The sequence below is a fragment of the Rhinopithecus roxellana genome, chromosome 2 (assembly GCF_007565055.1).
Source record: "Rhinopithecus roxellana isolate Shanxi Qingling chromosome 2, ASM756505v1, whole genome shotgun sequence".
NCBI classification, from domain to species: Eukaryota; Metazoa; Chordata; class Mammalia; order Primates; family Cercopithecidae; genus Rhinopithecus; species Rhinopithecus roxellana.
This window is the reverse complement of record NC_044550.1, coordinates 18,489,596-18,504,452: the sequence shown is the minus strand read 5'-3', so window position 1 is coordinate 18,504,452 and position 14,857 is coordinate 18,489,596. Positions and strand designations below refer to the sequence as shown.

General features: G+C 34.1%; 1 protein-coding gene across 1 annotated transcript in view; it reads left to right on the top strand.

The window, feature by feature from the left end:
* The window catches only part of TBCK (TBC1 domain containing kinase), a 258,415-nt gene that overhangs the window by 59,151 nt on the left and 184,407 nt on the right, over nucleotides 1-14,857 (top strand). Inside the window, exons 7-12 of the mRNA XM_030915419.1 lie at nucleotides 3,287-3,347; nucleotides 4,783-4,844; nucleotides 5,458-5,519; nucleotides 6,484-6,632; nucleotides 9,372-9,510; nucleotides 11,064-11,163. Coding sequence (XP_030771279.1) covers nucleotides 3,287-3,347; nucleotides 4,783-4,844; nucleotides 5,458-5,519; nucleotides 6,484-6,632; nucleotides 9,372-9,510; nucleotides 11,064-11,163 — 573 coding nt within the window. The remainder of the gene's footprint in view (nucleotides 1-3,286; nucleotides 3,348-4,782; nucleotides 4,845-5,457; nucleotides 5,520-6,483; nucleotides 6,633-9,371; nucleotides 9,511-11,063; nucleotides 11,164-14,857) is intronic.

Here is a 14,857-nt window from a genome sequence, read left to right as displayed (position 1 = left end):
CTGTAATGTGTATATTTTTACAAGGTTAAGATGTTTATATTAAGTTTATGTAAGATATGTGGAGTACCATTAAAAGTTTAACAAGATATTGAAGTCAAAACCATGTTTTTGGAAGACTGATATGACAATAATGTAAGATTGAGAAGAATAGCAGTTTTTTTTCAATGATCTCTACATGTAGTTCTGATTTGATAAGTATTTAAGAACATTTTTTCTTCTCTATTTTTTTTTTTTTATTATACTTTAAGTTCTAGGGTACATGTGCATAACGTGCAGGTTTGTTACATATGTATACTTGTGCCATGTTGGTGTGCTGAACCTCTCAACTCGTCAGCACCCATCAAGTCATTTATATCATGTATAACTCCCCAATGCAATTCCTCCCCCCTCCCCCCTCCCCATGATAGGCCCCAGTGTGTGATGTTCCCCTTCCCGAGTCCAAGTTTCCTCATTGTTCAGTTCCCACCTATGAGTGAGAACATGCGGTGTTTGGTTTTCTCTTCTTGTGATAGTTTGCTAAGAATGATGCAATCAAACTAGAACTCAGGACTAAGAAACTCAGTCAAAACTGCTCAACTACATGGAAACTGAACAACCTGCTCCTGAATGACTACTGGGTACATAACGAAATGAAAGCAGAAATAAAGATGTTCTTTGAAACCAATGAGAACAAAGATACAACATACCAGAATCTCTGGGACACATTTAAAGCAGTGTGTAGAGGGAAATTTATAGCACTAAATGCCCACAAGAGAAAGCAGGAAAGATCTAAAATTGACACTCTAACATCACAATTAAAAGAACTAGAGAGGCAAAAGCAAACACATTCAAAAGCTAGCAGAAGGCAAGAAATAACTAAGATCAGAGCAGAACTGAAGGAGGTAGAGACACAAAAAACCCTCCAAAAAATCAATGAATCCAGGAGTTGGTTTTTTGAAAAGGTCAACAAAATTGACAGACCGCTAGCAAGACTAATAAAGAAGAAAAGAGAGAGGAATCAAATAGATGCAATAAAAAATGATAAAGGGGATATCACCACCGACCCCACAGAAATACAAACTACCATCAGAGAATACTATAAACACCTCTACGCAAATCAACTAGAAAATCTAGAAGAAATGGATAATTTCCTGGACACTTACACTCTTCCAAGACTAAACCAGGAAGAAGTTGAATCCCTGAATAGACCAATAGTAGGCTCTGAAATTGAGGCAACAATTAATAGCCTACCCACCAAAAAAAGTCCAGGACCAGATGGATTCACAGCTGAATTCTACCAGAGGTACAAGGAGGAGCTGGTACCATTCCTTCTGAAACTATTCCAATCAATTGAAAAAGAGGGACTCCTCCCTAACTCATTTTATGAGGCCAACATCATCCTCATACCAAAGCCTGGCAGAGACACAACAAAAAAAGAGAATTTTAGACCAATATCCCTGATGAACATTGATGCAAAAATTCTCAATAAAATACTGGCAAACCGGATTCAGCAGCACATCAAAAAGCTTATCCACCATGATCAAGTGGGCTTCATCCCTGGGATGCAAGGCTGGTTCAACATTCGCAAATCAATAAACGTAATCCAGCATATAAACAGAACCAAAGACAAGAACCACATGATTATCTCAATAGATGCAGAAAAGGCAAAATTCAACAGCCCTTCATGCTAAAAACGCTCAATAAATTCAGCATTGATGGAACGTACCTCAAAACAATAAGAGCTATTTATGACAAACCCACAGTTAATATCATACTGAATGGGCAAAAACTGGAAAAATTCCCTTTGAAAACTGGCACAAGACAGGGATGCCCTCTCTCACCACTCCTATTCAACAGTGTTGGAAGTTCTGGCTAGGGCAATCAGGCAAGAGAAAGAAATCAAGGGTATTCAGTTAGGAAAAGAAGAAGTCAAATTGTCCCTGTTTGCAGATGACATGATTGTATATTTAGAAAACCCCATTGTCTCAGCCCAAAATCTCCTTAAGCTGATAAGCAACTTCAGCAAAGTCTCAGGATACAAAATTAATGTGCAAAAATCACAAGCATTCTTATACACCAGTAACAGACAAGCAGAGAGCCAAATCAGGAATGAACTTCCATTCACAATTGCTTCAAAGAGAATAAAATACCTAGGAATCCAACTTACAAGGGATGTCAAGGACCTCTTCAAGGAGAACTACAAACCACTGCTCAGTGAAATAAAAGAGGACACAAACAAATGGAAGAACATACCATGCTCATGGATAGGAAGAATCAATGTCGTGAAAATGGCCATACTGCCCAAGGTTATTTATAGATTCAATGCCATCCCCATCAAGCTACCAATGAGTTTCTTCACAGAATTGGAAAAAACTGCTTTTCTTCTCTATTAAAAAAAAATCAAAGCATCTCTCTTTTCTATAAACACCAGATAATCTTAAGCCTTTTCCTTCTGAGTTTATTTAAATGATCATATAAGCTTAATTTGTTTATGATAAGAGGAATATAATGATAGTCAACATTAATGAAGCATATTCTGTGTTATGTAACCCTCACCATAACCTGTGGTATATGTACAGTTAATATTTTAATTTTACAGATGAGAAAAGTGAGACTTCAGATGGTTAAGTAGTTTGCCCAATTTATGTAACTATTTGGTGGTGGGAGAGTCCAATTTGGCACACATTCATTGCTCAACTCATAAATGCTGAAGGCTTAAGTGTTTGACTCCCGACCTTATATCAAGGAGCCTCCTGAGGCAGACTAATAAGGAAATAATTAAAATATAATGTGTGCATCTTAAAATATACCAGGTGCTGTAGGAGCATGAAGGATGGCTGTCTGAAGTTATTGTGGTAAGAGAGTATTACGAAATTTTTTAATGGAGAAACAGGCTACCTGGATCATAATATTTAAGTAAGAATTAGCTCGGTAGATGAAAGTGTATAATCAGTCTTACCCAGGGGGCATCTTGCTCTCAATAAAGTAAGACTCCACGTGGCCTGGAATACCTCTAGATATCCAGGTATGTGTTGATCTCAGAAGTGAACAATGCTTACATCAAACTAGAATATAATGACCCTTAGATGTATGAAATGTTTAAATGATACATATTATGCAACACTTTCTAAAATGTTATTTCACCTGTAATTTTTCTTTAGTGGAGCTGACTTTAAAAATCCAATAAAACTTTTGGAGATAAATGGAGATGCCTGATAAAACCAGTTTCAGTTATAAGGGGAGAAAAATACCTTCCTAGAAAAAACGTGTAAATATTAACACAAATTTCTTTTCTCATTTTATTTAGGGAAGAAAATTATTTCAGAGCTTGGATATTTCTGAAAGACTAAAATTTTTGCTTACTTTGGGTAAGTGTCATATAATTGCTTATCTTTCACATATAAATATAACTTAGTAACTATTAGTAATCATGCACATTGAGGATGTGTTCTTTTGAAATAGTGAGGACACTGAAATATCCCCCCTTTACTCAAGTTGCTAATGATCAGTGGTAATGATCAGCAGAACAGCATATGAGGTCCCTTCTAAAACATTACAGCAGAAATGTCTTTATTCTCTGAGGAATTTTAACCTAGATGGAAATAATCTTAGCTTTATGATCTAGCCAAGTAAATTAACTTGTGAAATCAAAATATGAGAATATAAAATTGTATTTCTGTAGCAGTTTACCTTCAGACAATGTATCTTAACTTTTGGGCTATCTTTCTATTCGATGAATCATGTACAAATAACAACTCAAGAAGAATATTGATTTTTTCCATATAAAAGGTTCATACGAATTTTCGTGTGTGTGGATCCAAACATGTATAATTCAAATTAATAAAAATTTATGTTATCTACTTTAGAGTGGAATTAATTAAGCACGTTTGGTAATTAAGGAGAGAAAAACAGTGATAGAACACTTTATGCAAAAGAGTGACAGATTAGTATCCAAGTTAAAAAGATTTACAAATAAGAATATGTACGGAAAAGTGTTAGTAAACATTAAATAATAATGAGTTATAAATAAACTTGCAAAAGTTTTACCAGATTTACCACATTTAATTACAAAGGTTGATACTATAGCTATTAAGAAACCTTGGAGATTCTTAAATATGGTCTGTAATCTAAACTTATACTTTAAATTCCCAAATAAATGTAAGTACATTTTCCAAATTATGTATAATAAAAACAAATTAGTCCTGTAATCATAAAAACAAATCTACAAAGCCTTCTTAAAAAGCGCTGTTTTTGTACAGTCATTTCTTGAAGAGGATTGGTTCTAGCACCCCCACATGTACCAAAATCCATGTGTCCTGAAGTTCCACAGTCGGCCCCACAGAACCCGTGTGTATGAAAAGTCAGGCCTCCATACATGCAGATTTCGCATCCACAAATACTGTATTTTCAACCCATGTTTGGTTGGAAACAATCCACAGATAAGTGGCCCTATGCAGTTTAAACCCATGTTGTTCAAGGGTCAACTATGTGTGTCTGCATGTATATATTTAGAGAGAGACAGAGAGAGCTAGAGTATCTTTACCTTCCTTATAAAGGAATTGCTCCTTTATCAAACTATTTAAACTGATATCTTTCAGTGTCAGTTATTCAATCAGTATTTGTCTGAAGCTTTTCATTTTTATCAAAACGTGTAAAAAAAATTTAACAAAATGATAAAATTTTCAGTATTTTAAGTTCTAAAACTGCACTACTGCATTAAAACATTTTTGATCAGTTTATTTTCTGATTTGTTGGATAGATTAGAAAAGTAGCATTTATTCATATAGTTTTTCTGTTTTATAGACTGTGTAGATGACACTTTAATAGTTCTGGCTGAAGAGCATGGTTGTTTGGACATTATAAAGGTTTGTCATTAATCTGGGTCTTAGTCCATTTGTGCTACTATTAAAAAAACCTGATATTGGGTAACTTATAAAGACAAAAATTTATTTTTCTACAGTTATTGAAACTAGGAAGTCCAAGTTCAAGGCACCAGTACGTTTGGTTGTCTGGTGAGGGCTGCAGTCTTCTGAGAGAGAAACACTGTCCTCACAAGATGGAAGGGCAAGCTAGGCAATTGCTATGTGAAGTCTCACCTTTATAAGCCTCTTAATGCCATTCACCAGGGGAAGAGCCCTTATGACCTAATCACTTCTTAAAGGCCTCACCTCTTAATATCATCACATTGGCCATTACATTTCAAAGTTCATAAAGCCTGAACTTTGGAGGGGACACATTCAAATCATAGCAATCTGTTCATGAAAATTTATTTTACGCACTTGGGATCCACTTGGAAGCTATTTTAAAGCAATGCTTATTTCTCTTTAAGTATTTGCTTTTTCACAGTGACAAAATTTGTATAAAGTACAAATAAAAACTTTTAACACATCAAAACCTTCTAGCTTAGCAAACGTTTGAATAAAGTATATTTCTAAAATTGATCATTTTAATTAATTATTTTCTCTCTTTATTTACCAGGAGCTTCCTGAAACTGTGATAGATCTTTTAAAGAAGTGCCTCACCTTCCATCCTTCCAAGAGGTTGATACTATTTAGAGATTGGGATTACATTGAGATCCTTTACACATAAGCAATTGATTTTTTTCGTATTTGTTTTAATATAATGGATTAAATAAAGATAATGTATGTATGTAGTAGTATATAATTGACATCAGTATCATAACCATGAATGATGTAAGCTTTCATTTTTTGTGAATAATTGAAAAAGTAATTAAAGTTAAACCATGGTCAGAAAACTGACATATACTAAAGAAGTTACTAGTACATTTCCAAGCTTTTAAGTAGAATATCAACTAAGACTGTGGAATGTAGGTATTCCTAGACCCAATAATAACATCAGTGAAATGAGAATAAAAGTTTGTTATCAATATGTGTTATAGCAGTGAACTTGGGTAAGTGGTGTGATAAACTAACAGTTGTTGATAATCAAAAAGGATTTCTTAGAAATTTCATTAATTGACTTTGACTTGATGATGTCACTACTAGTCATACAACTATTCCTAAACTCCTTTAGTATATAATGTTTGAAAATAGTGTATACAAATTTATCTTTAGAAAAACAACTTTATCAAAACATGTTAGAGAGAAATAGTAGTTTTGTGTGGATGTACCACATTAAGGGACAGGAAGAAAAGCCAAAAGGTATTATTATAATAGTTTGCATATTTATTATTTAATTAAGATATTCAGTAAAGCAGGTGAGTGCTAGTCAGGCTAAAAGTAAACAATGCAAAAGCTTTTATGGAATGATATTTTTGATACATCATGAGGTAAAGTACAACATAAGTAAAAAAAAAATCAGTATTTACTCAGTTATTTGATTGTAATATAAAAGTATGCATCTAGACTCTGCAAAGGAGAGCTGTATTATTTTCTGTGCTAATGAGGTGTTTAAGACTTTCAACCAGTCTCTTGAATGCATGCCATTATTTTAGGAAATTTTTTATGAGTTTCATTCATGCTCTGTATTTTAAATGTTCTCAAGGCCAACCCCAAATGAATTAATGAAGGACAAAGTGTTCAGTGAGGTGTCACCTTTATATACCCTGTTTATGAAACCTACCAGTCTGTTTTCATCTTCTCTGAGATGTGCTGATTTAACTCTGCCTGAGGATATCAGTCAGTTGTATAAAGGTAATGATAAATTAAAGCATAGAAAATAATATGAGCCTTGTTTTTAAAGGAAGTTTCCTTATCCTACTTTCAGTTTTGAATTTATCAACAATATATATTAGTGGAATCATGGGAACTAAGAGACAATTCTGGAAGTGATTAAAATATGACTGACTGGGTGCGGTGGCTCATGCCTGTAATCCCAGCACTTTGGGAGGTCAAAGAGGGAGGATTGCTTGAGGCTAGGCATTTGAGACCAGCCTGGTCAACGCAGAGATATCCTGTCTCTACAAAAAAAAAAAAAAAAAAAAAAACAACAACAACAAAACAACAAAAAAAAACAAAGTATATACACACACACACACACACACACACACAAATATATATATATATAGTTATTCAGAGCCTAACTTGCTTGGATAATATCAGAGCCTAACTTGCTTGGATAATTATCAGATCCTAACTGAACTGGTGAGGGGAAATAGCAAATTGCAGCTAGCTCTAGCCTTCTGTGTGGTGGTTAAAGTTAACAGAAGCATTCTATAGTCAATCCTGTGATTAGTTCTGAATCTTTAAGTGAGCCTGTGCTTCTAGCCTTTAGACAAGTGCTTCCTTGCCCTTAAGGAGTGGCTAGAATACACATAAACACACACACATTTGAGCTAACAGTTTATCCTTTATATTTAAGTTACTGATATTCTATATAATTTATTTATAACTGATCTCTAAAAATAATATTATTGATAAGAATTACATACCATTATGTTCTGCATGTTGAAGAGAATATCAGCTTTTAGACTTTCAATTCTTGTGTGAAGATTACAGCTCTTGGAACGTAAGGTTTAGTGACACGAGTAAGTTACCTTTATTCTGAAAAGTTTTTATGACTTAAGTCATGGCAGAAAATGGTTACTAAACATTCATTCAATTAAACATTTATTGAGTTCCTGGTATGTGTCACATACTGTATCTTTTTTTGTTTGTTTGTTTGTTTGTTTTGAGACGGAGTCTGGCTCTGTCGCCCAGGCTGGAGTGCAGTGGCCGGATCTCAGCTGACTGCAAGCTCCACCTCCCGGGTTTACGCCATTCTCCTGCCTCAGCCTCCCAAGTAGCTGGGACTACAGGCGCCCGCCACCTCGCCTGACTAGGTTTTTTTTGTATTTTTTAGTAGAGATGGGGTTTCACCAGGTTAGCCAGGATGGTCTCGATATCCTGACCTCGTGATCCGCCCATCTCAGCCTCCCAAAGTGCTGGGATTACAGTCTTAAACCACCACGCCCGGCCCACATACTGTATCTTTAAGTAACATTCATGCCAAATGGGAAGGCAGACAGACATTTAGTTATACAATCACTATTATAAATGAAGGTCAATATGAATATAGCACAATGGCAGCATAGCAGGAGCACCTAATTGTGTATTTCTGCCTGGGACATCAAGGAAGACTTCAGAAAAGGCAGCCAGCCATTGCCTTGAGATAGGAGGGAAGGAACAATTTGTGTTGGTTGCCTCCCCATGTGCTATTTTCTACCCTTACTCCTTTTTCAATATAGAGTGTAAAATTTCCAATACTATGTATTCATTATAAAGGGTGAAAATTCCAGGTGTTTTTTTCTATGGGCAGTAAGCTTGTGAACTAGAGTTGGCTAATTGGATCTAAATGAAAGTGCTGGGCATAAGGGCTACTTGTAGGGAAAAAACAAATTTTCTTGTCAAGAAAGTACTGCAGCATAGGTTTACCACTTCCTTCTCTTCTTAATGCAGGAAATGGTCTAGAATTTTGATAAGCGTAGGCCCCTCCTATACCTATGATTTTATTAGGAGAGATGAATAAATGTCTTTATTATATAAGCCACTTTTAGTAGTATATTATTTTCAGCTAGGAGCATTCAAATTATTACAAAAATTAAATCAGAATCTGCCAGTCATGGCATACCTCCAGGTAGGAGAAGGGAAACACCAAGGTCCAGCTCGTTCTAGCCACTCCTTAAGGGCAAGACAACACTTTGTCTAGAGTCACTGGCTCACTTAAAGATTGAGACCTAATCGTAGGACTTAACTACAGAATGCTTCTGTTCCCCACACCTTAACCACCACATAGAAGGCTAGAGCTGGCTGCACTTTGGTATTTCCCCTCTCCAGGTCAGTTAGGCTCTGACTAACCGGTTTATCCTGAAGGCTGACCTTGTTAAGAACAGTGCTCATCGTATTTCAGAATGGTTCCATTTCCTCTGCCACTGCTGGAAACATAAGGGTATTTTCCTCTAATATTTACTGTGAGAACCGTGTCAATCTCCAAACTTTACAAAAGTGTGCGGGTATCCCTTATGACTGGTTCCCCCTGGAGTTTTTGACTCTCAGAGTTGTCCACACTGAGCTCCAATAATTTGTCAATTACAGTTTAGGTTTTCCAAACTGGGCACTGGTTCCTGAGGCACTACTCATGAATGTCTGTTCCAGAATGCTGCAACTCCCTGTATTCTGCTGTCTGTCTCCAGTCCTGGGGACAGAAGTTTGCCCTATGTCCTCACCTCTCTTACAGATCCAAGAATGGTTGATTTTTCAGTCTGTTCAGCTTTCTATTTGTTGTTAGGATGGAGTAGCAAATTTCAGCCTCCTTACTACTAACTAGAAACTGGAAGTCTGTTCTTCAGTGTTTATTTATTTATTTTTTTTTAGAATGGCAGCTATTACTGCCTGTTGACTTTTAATAAAGGTAGAAAATATAATACAATGATTCCTTAAATTTGCTTTTAATAGATATAAATAATGATTACCTGTCAGAAAGATCTATTGAAGAAGTTTATTACCTTTGGTGTTTGGCTGGAGGTGACTTGGAGAAAGAGCTTGTCAACAAGGAGATCATTCGATCCAAACCACCTATCTGCACACTCCCCAAGTAAGGAAAGAAACTTCTCTTGGAAATTTAAATAAATAAATACATGGTAATAATTATACTTATATGGTAATAATAAAAAAGAAAATTGGTTGTTTTTAAATTTTTTTTTGGTAGACGTCCCAACTAAGTGATTATTGGAAGCAGTTGAAATCAACACCTTGTTTGATTGGCCAGAGGTTCTAATTGCAGTTCCCATCACTTGTCTTTGATCTGTAATTTGCTTTGTGACCTATTGGAAGTGAAAATATTATGGAATATCTTGTAATAATTGATGTTAATGAAAAATACACAAGTCACAATATAATATTTAAGAGAGTTAATTAGTTTGCCTACTAAAAACAACTATATTCTTTTTGCAAATATACTTGAAAATATAAATGAACTGTGTGGTCTCACTGCATGTCCTAGAGATCATTACTGTGCTAGTGTGTTGCAAAAAAATCTGCAAAACTGTATAAGAAGATAATCATGCTATAAGTTAGACTGCAAGTTAAATACCTCTACAACCTTGGGGCTAAGATTGTCATTAACATTGCTATTCATGTTTGTTCATAAAAATATGAACCTAAATTTCTTGAGCTTCTGCTAATACTTTAAATTTTTAATTTTAGGCTTTGAGAGGCAAGGCAGGTGGATTGCGTGAGCCTAGGAGTTTGAGATCAGCCTGGGCAACATGGCAAAACCCTACCTCTACAAAGAAAAAAAATTAGCTGGGCGTGGTGTTGTGTGCCTGTAGTTCGAGCTACTCAGGCAGCTGCAGGTGGGAGAATCACCTGAGCCCAGGGAAGTTGAGGCTGCAGTGAGCCGAGATCATGCTACTGCACTTTAGCCTGAGCAAATGAGAGACCCTGTCTCAAAATAAAATAAAATAAAATTTTAATTTTTAGATTTCAAGACTTACGTTTGATCACTGTAGGCAACTGTAGAAGTAATCTGCTCATCACTTTTTTCTTTCTAAACTTTTGTATTGTTTGGATTGACTAGTTTATATTTTTTTCTCTTTTAATCTGATTTTTAAATGTTAACTTTGAGTATACCACTCATGCATTGAATTAAGTAGACAGTAAGAGGTAAGATTATGGAAATTGTAAGAAGAAATGGTTTAAAGGGTATATAGATTCTTAAAAGTAATTTATTGAAATTGTAAACAAATTTTATTCATTTATTATTTAATATCCTTTCTTCTATGAGGTTGCTATCCAATATGCTTTTTCTTTCTTCTTCCCTTTATCTTTTTCCACTCGTATAAAGTTTCTTGGGAAAACACTGGGCTAATGTCAGGAGAGTACTGTTAGCATTGAAACTGCATGAACAAAGGGTTGTAAATGACACTTTTGTTTTTCTGAAATTTTCTTATATTCATACCAACTCAAGAGTTACTTAAAAATGAGACTTGTTTGAAGAAATCTCAATACATTGTTTTATTAAACATCCAGTCTAAAGTTTAGTTCTTTTTTAATGAAGGGATTGATGACTTAGAATAAACTTTACTTTCTAGAAGAAACAATAAACTGGATTTTGTGTACATATTATTTTTTAAAATTTCTTTTCAGTTTTCTCTTTGAAGATGGTGAAAGCTTTGGACAAGGTCGAGATAGAAGCTCACTTTTAGATGATACCACTGTGACATTATCGTTATGCCAGCTAAGAAATGTAAGAATGATATTTTGACAGTTCTGCTTTAGTATTTTTTCTTTAATTAAAACCTTACAGATACACAAGATATTGTGTATGCCTCCTTGATTTCACAAAATATGGGAGAGCTTCTGTAAAATATGTGCCCCAGAGTAGAATTGCATCCTACAACTTCAGCTTTATTACCTGAGTGTTCACAAAAATGATTTTATCAGTTTATCTTTTCGCCATCATTGGGTAACTGTTCTCATTTCTTTATTTACCTGGTAACACTTTCTTTTATCAAATTTTAAAAAATTGTTAATCTAATGATATGGAAAAGTATTTTGCTGTAACACTAATTTTTAATTTCGTGATTATAGTGCAGTTGTAAGTCTTTTCATATATTTTATCACTTCGCCTACCTCTTTATGCATTACTAGTTCATATCTCTTGTCAGTTTTTCTTTTGAGTGATTTCTTATTGATTTGAGGAGTTTTAGAACTATATCCCTGATAGCGTATCTTTGTGAGCTGTATGTCATGGAAATATATTCTCATCTGTAGCTTTTCCTTCAACTTTTGATTATTTTATTGAATAGAATTCTAAATTTTTATCAGTATTTTCTTTTATAGTCAAATGTATTTTGATATATTTTTTCTTGTAACTTATTTAAAGTAATAGCAAGGTTATACATATATTTTATAATGTTTTTATATATTTCTTTTTAAAAGTTTTAAATAATTGTTTCCCATTTAGTTCTTTAATCCACCTAGAATTTATTTTAGATTACATTGTAAGGAAGGTATCCAATATCGTATTTCATTGATTAAAAAATACCCCTTGTGTCAGTACCATATATTGAATAGTTTTCTCTTCACTTTTTTGATGTGCAATACCAACTTTTTCTATGTGCATGGATATGTCTCTGGGCCTTGGTATTCTAATTTGTTGGCTTGTGTTTCTAATTTTAGCAAATACCACATTGCCTTAATCTATAGTTTTATGTGAACTATTGATATCTAGCAAAGGAAGACGTTCAGTTTTTTTGTCCTCAAAATGGAGTAGGAGCTCTTTAACATCTTTCTCTACTAGCTGATTTTTATTATCCTCATAAAGACCTTCATAAAAAATTACAGGGTTTTGATTGACATTGCATTGAATTTATAGGTTAATTTGTAGAGAATTGATGTATTTAAAATGTAGGGTTTTATTTCTTGAACATGCCTAAATAAATATGTCATTTATTTGTCCTATTTTATATAACAATTTTCTTTTTTATGTCTGTATATCAGTTATCAGATTTATTCCTAAGGTAATTTATTGTTACTCTTGTAAATAGAATATATATATATATATGTGTGTGTGTGTGTGTATGTGTGTATATATATGTATGAGTATGATTTTTTCCAACATTTTTTAATAAAAATTTTTAAACAGAAAAGTTGAAAAGCATTTACAGTGAACAAGTTACCACCTAGATCAACCATTTGGTATGGTCTATTAGCAAAATCAAGTTACACGTATTAATTGACCTACTATGTATAGCTGTTTTGTTCTACAATGGCAAAATTGAGTAATTGCAATAGAGACTACATGGCCCACAAAGCTAAAAATATTTGTTATATGTTCCTGCATAGAAACAGTTTGCTAATCTGTGACCTAGATTCTATAATTAACATTTTACATGCTTTACCACATGTCTGTCTATCTTTCTAGTCATTCATCAATCCATCATATTTTTTGTTCTTGCATTTCAAAGTAAAATGAAGACATTACTACAATTCAGCTTACACATTAGAGTTTGAGATTTGTTTATGGTTCTTTTCTAGGCAAAATTTTCATGTAGTAAAATGTACAAATCTTAAGTATACCAGTAGATGAGTTTAAAATACACATCAATAATATTTTTTCATATAGTAAAATGTACCAAATCTTAAGTATACCAGTAGATTATTTTAAAAAATGCATCAGTAATATTTTTTTAAATACCATTTCAACTACTATTTTGTGCATGATTAGTAACACAATTGATTTTTTTATGTGGATTTTGTGTCAGGCAACGTTGCTGAACCTATTCTTTTCTAAATAAGAATAGGACTCTATAGAGTCTCTGTGGTTTTCTTGGAAATGAAGGAAGAAACACTACCTTAATTCACTTCACTCACTTCATCTTTTATCATTATTTTTGCTGAGCCTCTATAACACTATTGAATAGAAACAAATAGTGGGCATTCCTGTCTCATTTCTGGTTTTAAAAGGTTGCTTTTTATATTTCATAATTAAGTGTGATATTTGTTGCACTGAGCTATAGACATCTATTCTTAGTTATAAGTTTTGTTATGAATGGGTGTTGAATTTCACTGAGTGTTTTTACTGTATCTTTTGGGATGGTCATATAGTTTTTTTATGTATTATGTTAATGGATTTAATTATATTGATGGGGTTTTTCAATGTTGAGCCATATTTATATTTCTGGGATAAACCCAATCAGATCATGATTTCATTTTTCCTCTTTTATACATTTGTGTTTCGATTTTTCTAATATTTTGTTTAGAATGTTTACATTTCTGTTTCTATTTGAGATGGGCCTGTGAGTTTCTTTTCTTTTACTGCAACATGCTAGTTTGGTATCAGGGGTGTACTAGTCTCATAAGATAAATAGGAGAGTATTGCCTTTTTTTTTTTTATTCTCTGAAAGACTTTATATGATTACATATATCTATTTCTTGAATGTTTCATGGGAGTTAGCTTTAAAACCATATTGTAAGTTAGCTTTAAAACCGAAAACAATATTGTAAGGAGTTAGCTCCTTATCCCTATCTGGGTGTAATCATTACTTTAGTCTGCTTAATGGTTATAAGTTTACTCAGGTTGTTTATTTTGTTTTTAAATCATTTTCTAAAGTTATATGTTTCAAAACCTTTAAACTTGCTCTTCCCAGTGCCTCTAACACTCTTGCGCTGCTTCCATTTCCTTTCTTTCCATTCTCTGCTGAACCGTTACCTATTGGTGGGCTTTTCTTGGCCATCCTTTATCAAATAGCAATGCCACACCTATCCCTTGTATTCTTTATCCTGTTTTGCTTTTTTCCTCCATTGTACTTCTCTTCATTTGATATATGTTTTCTTCCTATATGATAACTGAATGAAGGAGTGAATCCTCTTATTATATAGAAGCCCTATTAATATTGTAGTAAAGTACAGGGGAGAAGTATTTTATAATCTTATGATTAAGTCCCAGATTTTAGTGAGCCTGTGTACCTGGGCTGTGACCTTCACAAGGTTTCTCAGCTTCTCCCACTCCTCTGCCCCAACCTGAGACAGGAAAGCTAGAGGGACTGGAGTCAGGTATTTCTTTTCGCCTACATCAAAGACTGGAGTGGACTGGAGTTGAATATTTCCCTCCCAAGTTGGCTAGATTTCTGCAAAACCCAAGTTAGTTAGGACCTGGCAGAAGAGTTTCTCTTTAAGGCAGACCTCTCTTAAGGAAAACAGAGTACTCTGGCTATATTTCGGATTGATTACTTTCCACCTCCCCCTGCAGGAGTTCAAGGGTATTTTTCTCAGATTTTCACCCTGGGAACCTAGTGGGACCTGTGGAGGTTAATCTCATGGAAGCAAGGAAGGCCTCCCTAAGGCTGGGCCTGCAGAAGTTTTTCTCTCTCATATTAGTCTGTGCTCAGCCTGCAAGTATTAGATAATTACCTTTTAATTGATCTTAACAGGCTCCA